Below are 14160 nucleotides of genomic sequence, written 5' to 3'. Positions count from 1 at the left end.
TATATATATATATATACACCAATATGCATACATACAAATCATATCCCAGTCCACCCAGTCAAAGTGAATTAAAATTAAACTATGCTCTTTCTAATCTGGAGAACACCTATACCGTGTTTCAGTCATCTATCTATATCTAACTAAGCACAATTCAGTGCTGAGTTTAAAAATCCACAGGTGTTCCACCAACGTCCAACAATTAGCAACACAATGCCCCAAAATTAGATATTTACTATCTATTCTGTGCTTGTGAGTATGGAAATCATCAACTACCTTATTTAGCGCTAGACCTTGTTTCCCATTGCACAAGGTACTGTTTTGGTCATATAACCTTCACAACATATAACCTTCACAAACTGTCCTGAGGTTTTAGGTAAGACAGATAATAGGATCTGGCTTATGTGGTTCTCTCCATCTATCAGTTCCTCAGTAAACTATATGAAAAGAATTTGGTGATCTCACTTCACCTTCTCTTGGAATGGCATCCACATTACACAACAAAGAGCTAAAGGGTTTATAAAACAATATCCTCTTGCAGCCCATGGAAAGGCAGCTCTGCTTAAGTCTGAAACACATTAAAAGGGCAGTGCAAGAAAGCTTGAAGTGACATAATCTTCACTGAACATTCGGTCAAGACAAGCATTTAATTTTCCACTACATTTGATCTGTTATGTTTTATGATTGCTAGTTTTTTTCCCTAAAGTGATAGATTTATGAGTAATAATACAGCATGTTACATTCCACACAATTTAAAATGAGTATCTTCATACTAGGATGAATCTTTGCTGAAAATTGTCTTCCAGCTTCTGAAGGAAGGAATGATTATTCAGTATATACCTGCTTCATGAATTTCTTCTTGTCCAGTGTAAGAGGAAAACACTTGTCCAAAGAACTTATACTGCTGCTCTCGAAAGTTGTTTTGCAGGTAGTCCATAAGCATAACGTAACCAGACTGCTGCATTGTAAGGACTTCACAGAATACAGCTAACTAAACGAGGCAAGGAAAAAAAAGTCAGAAGTCATAACAAATGAGCTCGATTCTGCTAACAGGAAAAAAACCCAGAGAAAAGATGTTGAGTAAAGTCTCCCAGTTGAGTTTCCCCAGATGGCACTGAACTTTTGTTCCTCTCTACCAGCAGTAGGAATAATGGTTTATTATACCTGTATTTCTCAGCCACTTTGCTGTTAGAGCTATGCTCTGCCCAGTCACCACCACTCAGCTGGCAGAATAAGAAATAAGGTTTTGCACTCCTCTTTATCTGGGCTAAAAGTCCAGATAACCTGCAGTTAGGAAGTGTGTTCTTACTCCCTTCTAAGGCAAGAAATGAGTCAGAATCTAGTCCTGAACTAAAAATGGAAAAGGTAACACACTCAATTTATATGCTTTCTAATTTAATGGCTGCATGAAAACTTTAAAACTAGATAAAAGAGAAGGCAGGTTGTTGGGCTGGCAATGAATACATAAGCTTTTACCACATACATGGTAACTGCTTTTCTCTGGTATTATGTACAATTGTTTGTACAATTAAATGAATTACCTGGTCTTCAGAAATACTAATGGTATCTTTAAACACAATCCATTCAACTGTTTCAGAGCAGGGAGGAGTTGATAAAGACCCATTGTAAGTGTAATATTTGTCTGTTGCATTTGGCAACAGGTTCAGCAAAATAAATGGTTCTAAGGGAGCCTGTTTTCCTGAAAAAAAAAAGATTAGAGTCAGACAATTAAAATAATGCAGAAGCCATGAATAAACAGAAATCACACTCTCCAAAAGAGTTACCATTACAGGAACATGCTAATTTTGAGCCTATTCAAAATTTGATCTTCAGAGAGACCAGCATACAAATTACCAAGCCTTTTCTATTTAGTTTGAATAAGTATTGTTCAATAACAACTCTGATTTGCTTGGGAAGGTGTAATGAGTTACTCCAGTAATAAATAAAGCGATCACTTCATTGGTTCACAAGAATTTATTCACCTGTAAACTTACTCACAAGTGTTCAAGATGCCAAATCTTTGTCTCACCCATGAACTTCAAAGAAAAAAGTATACTAAATCTCTGCTCTCGGTCCCATGACTCAGCTTCGAACTCTCCCTCAATATGGTCAAGTTGTTGAGTTTCTCATCAGATCTTAACTTCTGCAGAAAATCACTGCCTGGGCCACTGCTACCATGTTAGACCTGAGAGTGATATTACTTATGATGGCAGAAGCACAATTTCTGTGGATCAGGGGTTTTTAGAATGGTGATAATACAGTGAAAAACTGTTAACAGTTTTGCACAAAGCAGAGAATGCAAATACCTTGCCTGGACAGGATGACCACTCTGTTTATTGTCTTGAGCAAATAATATCACTTCTTTCAGGTCAGCAATTTACCTGTAACCTTGTCAGCTGGGAGCACGCATGAGGAATTGCTGAGAGTTCATCCACAGAAAGCTAAGTTCATGCCAGTATGGCAGTAGGATCCAACAACATAAATCGTCAGAAATGGTACCAGCTTCCTCAAGGCAGATTTTTTCAGTCTGTGACAATTATCAATCTTGTAAAAATTATCTGTCTTATTAGCTGGTGCATCCAAAATAATGCTTGTTTTTTACACCTTGGAATAACGTAGGTCCTTATATACCTTATTTAATCCTGAAGTTACTGCTTTTAATTTTCTCCCATTTGATAAATATTCACTTATGAATATCTAATGAATTTTCAGACTGTGCATTAACTTGTGGTTTTACAGATATGTTACTTCTTGAGCCCTATGGATTTCTGAACTACCTTTGTCTTCATAATTCCTTACAAATTTGGTGACAGCAGCAATTTATGTTAACAGTTTACTACGAAGCATGGATACTTTTCTTCCGTACAGTTGACGGTTCCACTGAGTTAATGTTTAAAGCTGGCTCCTCTCTCTCCTTCTTATCTATGTGTCGTGAAAGGGGAATATTTAGCGGTGTTGAGCAAAACCTATCCTTTTATTTCTCCTGTCAACATGTTAATCAACCTTCAGACAGAAGCCATCATTGCTATCTGCTATGTGTCTAGTTAATGCATTCTTCCTTCCATAAATATGAATAGCCAGTCCATTTTATATAGATGCTTGGGAACATGAAACTTCTCATTTATATTAAGAATCTTGCTATGCACTTTGCAACTTTGGATTTTCAAATACCTTTTAATGTGATTGACAGTTTATATTCTAAAATCAAAAGCCTAAAGAATGATAAGAAACAGAGAGTTTGTCTGGAAGGAACAGGACTACTCCTCTGCAGAGCTTGAGAACTCAGCAACTGTGATTCAAATAAGCACAATACAGATATGACTGACAAGGACAGATCATGTACATTGCAGACAAGGACAGACAGCATGCTGTTCACTTTTCTTCAGGAGGAGCAACTCGATTTAGTCATGACCTGAATTTTCAGACCTCATTTGCATTTTATTTAAGAAAATGATATTCTGCTCATTGTTGAAGTGCCAGGTAGTGACTGTATCTTGAATCTTGCTGCTTATACCTTTACAGCCCCTTCCAAAGCTGTAGGACAGTATCTGCCTTGATGTATTCTTCATTGTCCTTTGTGTTTCATAGAAGATGGCACGCAAAGATAAGGAATCTTAACCCCTTTTTATTTCCCCCTCCTCTCTCTTTGTAATTTATGGAAGTTGCTCCCTTTTACGTTTGTTTAATGGTGTTTGTTTTCTGGACAAAACCAATCTTGATTTTAGTGTCCTACTTTTGAAAACTTTTAAAATAGTAGACTAACGGCTTTTTACACTTCCAACCTATCAATCTTAAGGGGCTCTACAAAGCTCAAGTATCATTACATAAAAGAAAGCTGAGATAAAAGTTAGACATTTACTTAAGGTCCTGGTCATGATGTTAGAAAATATCTCTTTTCAAGACAGTGCTCATTCATGTCTATTCTTCTGCGAAGCCACCATGAAATTGAGTTAGAAACAGAGCCCGTATCTCCTCATGCACCACTCTAAAGTTCATGTGTTCTGACGTAAAACCAGGAGGAATTCTAAAACACCAAAGCGTCAACATTTGATTTGAATAATGCTAGTACAAATATGATATAATTGTATTATTTAAGATTACACAGAAGCTATTGAAAAAATAATTGATTTCCACTAAGTCTGCTAAATACCGATATTCCTGTTTTCACATTTGTAAGACACATCTTGGATGGCTGCAACAGGGTTATTTGGGTTCCAACCACATACAAAAAACCAAAAAAAAAGACAAAGAAAACTCACAGAATAAATCAGACATTTTTCTTGATTTAGCATTTATACAATTTCAAGTTCCTCATGATAGTTACATTTATTGATTTACACTTAATACTCTTGTTACTTGTTAGAAGTATTCAGTCTTGAGGTAATAATAAATCATAGAATCACAGAATATCTTAAGTTGGAAGGGACCCATACGGATCATCGAGTTCAACTCCTTGGTCCTCACTGGACTACCTAAAATTAAGCCACATGACCAAAAGCATCATCCAGATGCTCCTTGAACTCTGACAGGCTTGGTGCTGTGACCAGTTCTCCGGCAAACCTGTTCCAGTGACTCATCACCCTCTCAGTGAAGAACGTTTTCCTAATGTCCAATCAGAACTCCCCCTGATGAACCTTCACTTATCTCCTCATGTCCTATCACTGGTTCCCAGAGAGAGGACATCATCACCTACCCCTCCCCTGCCCTCCTTGAGGAAGCAGTAGGCTGTGATGTGGTCACCCTTCAGCCTTCTCTTCTTCAATCTGAACTAACCAAGTAACCTCAGCCACTCCTTGAAAGTCTTGTCCTTGAGATCTTTTACCATCTTTGTAACTCTCCTCTGGACACATTCGAATAGTTCGATATCATTCTTAAACTGAGGTGCCCAAAACTGCACACAGTATTCAAAGTGGGTTGCATCAGTGCAGTGTAGAGTGGCACAATCATCCCCCTTGACTATCTAGCTAAGCTTTGCTTGATACATCCCAGGATGGAGTTGGCTCTTTTAGCTGCCAGGGCACACTGTTGGCTCATATTTACCACATGAAACCCCCAGATGTCTTTCCATTGGGTTGCTCTCCAGTTTCTCATACCCCAGTTCGTGCCTACCATCAGGATTACCCTGTCCCAGGTACAAAATCTGACACAAATTTCATATGGTTGGTGATTGTCCAGCTCTCTAGTCTATCCAGATTACTTTTACTGTTTCTACCAAAACAGACATGGCTGAGCTCTAGAGAACTGTGCTCCCTAATGTTTTTAAAGCTTCATAATCACACTGAAACGGAATTTAGTCTCATCGGTAATCAATAGAACATGGAGATAGACTTACCGAAACGACTAACACTATCTACTCCATTAATGATTGGATTATAATCATGATTGTCTTCTAGTCCAATCTGTCAAAAAGAAATTGCATTTTTTTAACAGTACTGGCATCATGAAAAAAAATTGAAAGTTGCAGTATGCAATCAAAATCATAGATAATTTAAAGCAGAGGGAATGTATTTTGTCCATATGCTTTTCTATAAGAATAACTTAGAAATACATATGCAAACTTTTAACTCAGTCATCACACACTGGAATCAGTTAAATTCAGTTTGAACATCTGCCATGTTTCAAAGCTTGTTTAAGATATATTTTGTTTACCTCAAACAAAATTGATAAAGCTCTTAACTTTCCATTTCCTTTAATGGCCTCTTCAAAAGTTGTAAACTGATCTGCATCATAGCAGAAGATTTGCATCTGCAAACAAAAATATATTCAAATGTTATCTATAAAAAAATTTAAAAAAATTAATCAATGCAGTTATTTACATTCCCATTTTGCAAAAAAAAGTCCAAGCAATAAATTCAATTACAAATAGGGATTTTTTTTCTGTCTTGCATGCATGATCTGAAGATACATAACGGCATTAGCTAAAAGTGACCTCTCCTGGAAAACCCCTAAGTATACAGGAATTATGCTTCCAAGGAGCACAACACTCTCCATGGATAACACAGTAAGTCAAGATACCTAGCCGATACTGGACATCTAACCTAGAGTACTCAGGCTAGATGAATCTTTAAATCAGTGGTAAAACACAAATAATAAGGCAGGATGTGGCTACTGTATCTGCCTTGCCGTAAGTGTAGAGAAATACTGGTAATGAAAGGTTACCAGGTATTTTGTGCCTACATTTGACTGTTGTAAAGGGCATTTGGTTTGTTGCACCCCTTCCTCTCTTTCTTCAGATGCAGCTGGGAGATTTCTTCCAGAGCCAGGCCACCAACACAAAAGGGGGAGTGTCCTGTTCCTACGAACCTTTCATGTGATGATGGAACAGAATATTCTCTTCCATGCTTTAGCAGGACAAGTGGAGTTTAAGTGGGAATTTGTAAATGGCTAACGAGGTAAAGGGAACAATACTGCCCAGGGAAAGCTCCTGACTCACAGGTCTCCATGGAATATAGGAGAACCTTGGCTCTACTGCTTTGCTCTGACATAGAAGTCCAAAGTGCTAAGAGTGAGGAGCAGCACAATCGCCTGCCACAACTACATCTTTTTCACTGGAAAATGATCACAACGCCATGTTGAGGGTTGAAAGTTTACATTCTAGATAATCAACTGCTGTGGAATATGACGGGCCAAACTTAACTGTCCGTGGGAGCTTGAACTTTGTCAGATTAGCAGAACTGGCTTATAAGGTCATTTTAGAAGATATGTATGAAAATGCACAGTTTAGACATTCCCAGCATGCCACAGAATGTCTTACACTGATCTTCTAAAATATATGATTTAAATATCATTAATTTGCATTTAAGAGAATGATTATACTTGCATAGATTGTATAGATATTAATCAAGTGTACAAGGTCTATTAATGGTATTTAATAAATAGTATTAATTTTGCACAATGTCAAATTGCCAAAATCATCAATTCCATCTATTCCATACTTTACCTCAAGAGGAAATTTTCGTCCTTCTAAACTATGTTCTGATCCATCTGATGACACATTACATTTTCCCCAGTGAAAAGTGATCTTGCTTGCTTTGAATAAGGTATCCAAGCCACCTCCGCTTACATAATAACCATTTGTCAGGTTAATTTCCACTGGACAAAGAGAGAGGGGGGGAGGTAAGAAGTGTCAATATAAAAGCCAGTCAAGGCATCTATGACTCTTATTAAGTGCCGAAAGGTAAATATGATACACCTTTCCCCGTGTATTTAATAAGTAATTTGACAGGAAATTGGATATTTAAGCAAAGTAAGAAGTACACTAATTCACTATTAGCATGGAGAAATGTTTCATTTCATGCTGCAATTCATAAAAGTCATGTAGTGAAGTGCATTATTATGTTGGTCTCCTGTTGTCTGAAACTAGCCACAGAACTACATTAAAAAGATCAGAAAACTGGCTTAGCCACTGATCTGATCACCTAAGAAAATAAATTCCTGAAATACACAGATTTCTGAAGGCACGTGTGCTTTTAACAAAAGGGACAATAGCCCTATCACAATTCTAGATACAAAACATGATGCAACATGTGAAAAGACAATCGTAGCCAGTTCTTAGGAGGACTGTCTTGTCCGTGAGACTCCTTAGCTGTGGAACAATCTCCTGTGGGAGAAGGTGACAACAGGTCTTCAGCAGGACATAGCTGCACACAAACTGTAGATGGGACTGAACTGTTGTCTTCTGGAGGGAATAAGGAGGGTGGAAGAGACCAAAGCCCCACATTTGGCTTTCCCACCTCCAGTGACTGTTAACGGTATGACCTCTTGCCAATACAGTACAAATGGAGTTCAGTTTCTTTACATTCTATTCCTCAAGATCTTGATGACAATTTTAAACTGCAGAGCTTAGCTGTTTCTTTTATAATAATATGATTCACTGTAGACAAGGAAGAGCTCAGTTCACTTTTGTGGACTTTAAAGAATATTTCCTCAGGGATCACTTGAAAAGACAAATGCACTATTTACCTCATCTAGTAGGGCAAGAGGGAAGTAAATAATTTCTGTAGTAGTATGGAGAAAGTACATGATGAAGCTGAGAACAGAAATTAGGAACAATGACACTACAAAAAAACAAAATAAAACAAAACAAATATGGAGGCTGCTCTAGGTCCCCCACTGGAACTGGTATAAGGTCAAAGGCAATTCTTAAGAGATTTCTCTCCATATACCTATGCCCAAATCATGAAACAGTACTTTCAACAAGCAGTTTAGTTACTGATATCCTGGATTTATACAGCAAAGTGGTTGCAAAAAGATTTGTCTGACAATGTAAATGCCACCATAAGCTTCTTTCATAGCTGGGAGAAATAGGCACTTGTAGGCAAAAATCACTTTCTGAAACACAATTCTAAGATAGTTAAGACTTGTTACAAATTGTAGATACGTAGCAATAGTTATCATTATTTCATAGCAAACGCTAAATTACTATTTTGCTTCAATGAAGTGCCCATGATGGGGCAATAGCAATGACGCGATTGCTTTGGCTCTCTCTGTCTGTGCACATAATTTTCATTTCTGTGGTTTCTCTGTTATGCTTGGCTATTGTTATAATCTATATTTTTAATTTAATGGTTAAATTCAGAATGCACCAGCTAAGGAAAAACGAAATTAAAATGTTTTATTAAAAATCCTTGGTTGATTGCCTGTCCTGTATCACTATTTGGACCTCATTTAACTCCAAACATGAAATCTGACTTTTTACCTGTTTTGCCAGTGTTGTGAATAAAAGTATCTTCCAAAGTTTCCTTCTCCCATCCATGGAATTTAAGTTTCTTGAGATTCACATTTACTTGGGTAAGATCTTCATCTATATTAATAGGAGATTGTTTGGCACCATTGCAGGCTGGATATTTCTTTCCCCAGTTCTTTTGGTTCAAAGTTCCTAGAAATCAAAGCATTTGGGATAAATACCTTTAAAACCTCAACATTATGTATTCATGACATTCATGTATTTTTTAACACGGGAAAGTTAAAATACAGATTGCCATTCATTATTAGAGTACCTGCCCTTCTTTTAGGGCTCACCTGTAGCAGTTCTTAGCACACTTACCACTGCATCCCAACTTCATAACAGTTAAATCACTTTTCACCATTTTAGACATCATATACACACGCTTATGAATCTCTAGGGAAAGCAGAACACAACAAAAACCTCTTACACCCACACATAAACAATAAATGAAATAGGGAGGATTAAAAAAGCCCACCCTTTCAGGTGAAAGAAACTGGCATTCAAAAAAAAACTTGGGAATTACTGCAGAACTCTCCTTTCCAAATAAATCTCTGTGATGAATGTCATTAGCGTTCTTTCTGCTGAATGCAGCCAACCATCAGGCAAGATTTTTAAATGAAAAGACCTTTAAAAAAATCCTTACACAGAGGGAAAAATTTTAAGTGATTCTACCCAGAAAAAGGTCAGCAATGGTCTGGCTGGAGAGCCTGTGTGCATGGCTCGGCTTTGCCTGCAGAGGGCCATGGATGCCTCCCCTGCAGCTGCCAGGAGGTCCCACTCCACAGCAGGGCACCTTCTCCAGGGCACAGGGGCTCACATGACATTTCACTGTGAACAGTTCAGTTCAGACACAGACAACATGGGCACAGACAGCACATCCTTCACCAAAGACTTCATTATTTTCCCTAAGAAATGCTCAAGTACTCCACAGATCAGTGTGAGGGGATAGCAGCTGCTCCGAGAATATTTTGTTTATGTAATATAGTAATATAAATAACATAATATTTTGTATATGTTTATGTGTTTGCATACACACAAATATTTTTTTCCTGACACGGAGTTCTGGTAACACTTCAAAGGGCTAATTAAAACCAAGAGCTGACTGTACAGACCTAAGAAAATTAATTGCTTCAGCTAGCTTCCCACTTACTAGCAGTCAAGTACTAATATTAGTGTACCCAATGCACACATTTTGATTCTATTAGATATGTAGAAATGAGCCAGTGCTCATTTACAGGCCGCTGCCCTGTATCCAAGTCTGTCTGCTGAATATTTGCTATATTGTACCCTAGGCAAGGCCAGCCCTCACATTGCACTCAGAAAGGCGAGAAGAGATGCAGCCAGTCCTGTAACCATGACAATAGGCAGTGATACAAGATGCTCATCTGGATAGCTAGGTACCTAGAAACAAACACAAGCTAAATTATTCAACAAATATCAAGTCAAGCCAGTTATCTGTATCACCTTGTTGCATCGGAAATACTGGAGGTCAAATGGTATATAAACCCATTAACTTCTTGTAAACAGCAACAGAAGAAACTGTTAGGCACAATGGCCAAGCAAAATAAAATGAGTTTAAGTCACAGGGTTATGAATCTGAATATCCTGGAGGTGGGGATTAGAGCCCTGTACCAAACAAGCACAGTGGTTCCCTAGAGAATGGCACACAGGGTAAGCCTCCACATTCTCCCCAAGTCACACTTGTCCTGGACATTAGCGGTCAGTTATAGTTTATGACCTGGGCAGATAACACAGTATCCTGATTTCTAATGTACTTCTAATAAGGAAAGAGTGGCTAATAATTCACCTTCTCCTTCAAAAGCTTCCCTTAAGAAATTCGGGGTGCAAGTCAACCAAAACTTGGAGATTAATCTACTCGGATCTTCCATAATGAACTTTATAGCAAATATTGAAGGGTTTTAAAACAAAAAAAAAAGCCAGTTCTATTTAAATATAAATTAGATTAATTAACTTTTTAAACAGAAAACTCTCCAAAGGTGGTCAGACAGGACAGAAATAACTACTCTCGGCTTGTGCTTTGCATCCTTGCAGACAGACCCTTGTTTCCAGATCTGCTTTCATCCAGACTGGTGATTTTCCAAGCTGCAGCAAACTTTTTAGAGTCCTCCCTGGCTCCTTCAAAGTCTCTGCTAGTTTGGGTTGGGCTGGCTGCCCATAGCCATCCCTCCGAGTTAGACTGTGTTCCCCATTCCATATTCTGTCTCTTTTGGTCCTTCCTTTTCCCACTTCCCCAGGCTCCTGCTGCTGTCCCAAGGCAGTAAAATCTCCTTTCTCCTTCTACTGACATACCCACTCCCACTGCTCACATGCAGTCCTTACTGCAGAACACCACCACATTTTTTTTTCCAAAGTGCATTTCCCTCATTCTGCTCCTTCCACCATTGACATCAGAAGTGACTGAAAATCCTATTTTTCTGTCTCCTATCACTGTACTTTTGAGTACTTTCTTCCACGTTTCTTCTGATGAGTGCAAATATTCAATTTTTGTATATGCCCTTTAAATTCCTTACTATTCACTATCATATCCAATTAAAACAAATACATTAAAATTAGAGAGACTATAATCTCCTTCCAACTTCCATATTTTGTGGTTTTGTTATGCAGAATGTAAATTAGTTGTCCTGATAGTTGTTATCTGTGCCTCAGTGTATAACATAACAAATCCTCAGCATGAAGCTAATGATAACAATAGCAACCTCAGCTCATCCCAGAAGACAGTAACAGTGCCAACACTGTAATCTGTAACCATGTCCTGAGCCAGGGCATGGGAAGTTATATAGGATGCCGGCTGTACGCAGTACAGCAGTGCTGTGACCCGATCAAGCAAGTTTGTTCTTTCATTCTGGATGTGAAGCTTTTTGTAAGTACTGCCAGAAAGAAATGAGGAAAATTAGAAGGCTTGGTGAGATGAAAAGCATTATTTCTTGTCCCCTAGAAAGACCTTAAACCTCTGAGATGAGTTTGCTAAAAATATTTCATAATGTTCTGCTTTCTTTTTCCTGTGTGTAAACAAAGGTAGCTGAATCAAGAAAGTGATTATAATAAAAAGATTCTCCTTTCATAAGGAAGTTTGCTGTTTACAACTTACTGAAATCTCACAGCATCTATGGATCTTTATGCCCCAAATAAAATTTTAGAACAGTGATTCTCGTGTAATTACATATTGTCATGCATTAGTCAATAGTCATGGTAAGAAGCTGATCCATGTACATCATGTATGAAAAAGACAAAAATACGGTTTCAGCTACTCCGTGGTTGACAAAAAGAAAAATATCTATCCTGTATGCATGAATGCTAGCTTGAAATCAACCAAGGATAAATGAAAAGTATTTCATGGTTGCAGAGGACAAGAGGTAAGACTTCCAGCTACAACAAATTAACTGAATGCTCCAATTCAGTGCTCCTGCTGGCAACTCTGAATAGGTATTTGACAAATATTAATCACTCTTCTTCTTTGTGGTCCAGCAGCTGGTGTAGCTGAAAAAGCTACATAGGCAAAGGACACCATTATTGCGTACAATTACAAAAGTACAAGTGATCTCAGCAGTGAGGAACACAGGCAGTGTGGAAGTTCTGTTTCTAAGGTAAAAAATATATTGAGCTCAGTAATGGGGAACAAGAACTGTGTATATTTTCTGTTTCAAGAAGAAAACCACACTTGCATAGCTACCAAGAAGTTGTAGCATTAACCAGAAGTTATGGAATGAAATGTACAGGAAATCAATGGCAGGCTCTGGTCTGAAGCAGGAACACAGGGAATTCCAGAAGGAATAGGAGTGCAGTCATGATGATTGAAATTATATTTGAGCAGCAAAATACATGTTTATGCATAAATCTTGCAATTTTTGGAACAAATAATGGTTGTGTCTATATCAGCAAGTAGTGCAGACCAATATGAGTGGATTTATAGAGTGAAATGGTTGGGGTTGAGGACCAGATGTCCACACCATATGTCTTTCAGAAGCTTTTTACTGCAGCCTAGCTCTGTCTGGTCCCACGGGCTGAATGCCCATCGGCTGCTGAAGTGTATTAGGTATGTTCGTCCAGCACATCTCTCGTTTAATATTAGTTGAGATGAATCCACGTCACACACTGTGAGACAACTCTGCCTTGAGAATCAAAGCTTGGCAAGCAGGGTGCAGCCAGTAGGTTTGCTTCTGAAGTCCATTAAGGTATATGCAGCCAGTGTAGGCAGCAGGTGGTGAAACTGCTGTAGTGTACATGACTTACAGAAACTCATAGTAAAAGCGAAAGAACCAAATGTTTTTAAACAAGAGCAGATTGTTTTACTGTAGGTGTTATGATAGGAATCATAAATCAAAGCGGTGCCAGCCATTTTGAAAAATATTGTTGAAAACGAGCTTCGAAAATGAATTCCCCCAAACTGTGCTTTGTAAATCTGAGGAGACAAAAAATGTACATGATATATCTTGAAGAGCGGATAGAAGAAGCAATGTTTGTCAAAGCTGTCAGCTCTGAAGAAGTAACTCACAATCTGCAATGACTGAAAATGAGTCTGAACACAAAAGATTACAAGATAATGGATGACTGCCTATACCATAACCTTCACCATTCTTGCCCAAGGAGGAATGTCTAAAGAAAATTTTCCTACCCTTTCCTTCTAGGAAATTTTCATACCTAACTCTGCTCCTCATCCTTAGCCTCAGTGAACCCATCCCTGCAACAAGCATCCAATCCTCATCTTGTCTCCAACTTCTATCTGCTGCTGTCTTCACAAGATCTGGCCCACAAGGTGCTACTGCACTTCTGTATTTTGTGAAAATACTCGAAAGACAAGCATCTGTCAAACAACTCTCTGTGTTGGTATCCTGTACAAGAGGAAAGAGTAAGCAGGCCTGAAGATAAACTGTGAAACTGAGTGGGCTGTGGTCCTCTAGTAACTTGCCAGGAGAGGGGTTTCCTAGCGTGCTCACGCACTACTACTTGTGTGCCTGCTGGGCTGTAAATCTTCTTTATGAGTACTGCCGTTTATGACCATGTGTTAGTACTGGCTGAATATAATATAGAACTTATGAAAAATGAAAGATATCTTTTTAAATCAATGGAAAATTATCTTTACGCAGAAAGAACTTAAAACATAGACTTCACATTCAGTGAATAGGTTTCTGAATACATGAAACAATTACGATGAATTTCTTCATACTGAATATGGATGCAATTTCTGAAGAAATATGATGTTAAAAATAAGGCTTTGGGCTTTGTGGGATTAATAACGATGTCAGAAAATTGCATGAGTGAGGAGATATGCTTTACTGGCAAAATTCTATTTCACAGCACTTCACTTTAGTAACCGTTGTTTTGACATCACAGCATTTGCATTCTTAGCTCTTATTAGGATTATGTTTCTCATGAATGGGCATACTCATAGAATGTGCCCCCTAAGGAACGATAAG

At 38.1% G+C, this 14160-nt stretch overlaps 1 protein-coding gene across 8 annotated transcripts in view; it reads right to left on the bottom strand.

The window, feature by feature from the left end:
- The window catches only part of PTPRZ1 (protein tyrosine phosphatase receptor type Z1), a 135438-nt gene that overhangs the window by 51833 nt on the left and 69445 nt on the right, over window positions 1-14160 (bottom strand). For all 8 annotated transcript variants that reach the window (XM_054065516.1, XM_054065508.1, XM_054065528.1 and 5 more), the window contains exons 3-8: window positions 8696-8875; window positions 6938-7089; window positions 5647-5742; window positions 5330-5396; window positions 1539-1696; window positions 838-988 (exon numbers count right to left, since the gene is read on the bottom strand). In XM_054065516.1, coding sequence (XP_053921491.1) covers window positions 838-988; window positions 1539-1696; window positions 5330-5396; window positions 5647-5742; window positions 6938-7089; window positions 8696-8875 — 804 coding nt within the window. The remainder of the gene's footprint in view (window positions 1-837; window positions 989-1538; window positions 1697-5329; window positions 5397-5646; window positions 5743-6937; window positions 7090-8695; window positions 8876-14160) is intronic.

This window comes from Cuculus canorus, chromosome 1 (genome assembly GCF_017976375.1).
Source record: "Cuculus canorus isolate bCucCan1 chromosome 1, bCucCan1.pri, whole genome shotgun sequence".
Taxonomy (NCBI): Eukaryota; Metazoa; Chordata; class Aves; order Cuculiformes; family Cuculidae; genus Cuculus; species Cuculus canorus.
The sequence above is the reverse complement of the archived record's forward strand: the minus strand, read 5'-3'. Positions and strand labels throughout refer to the sequence as shown.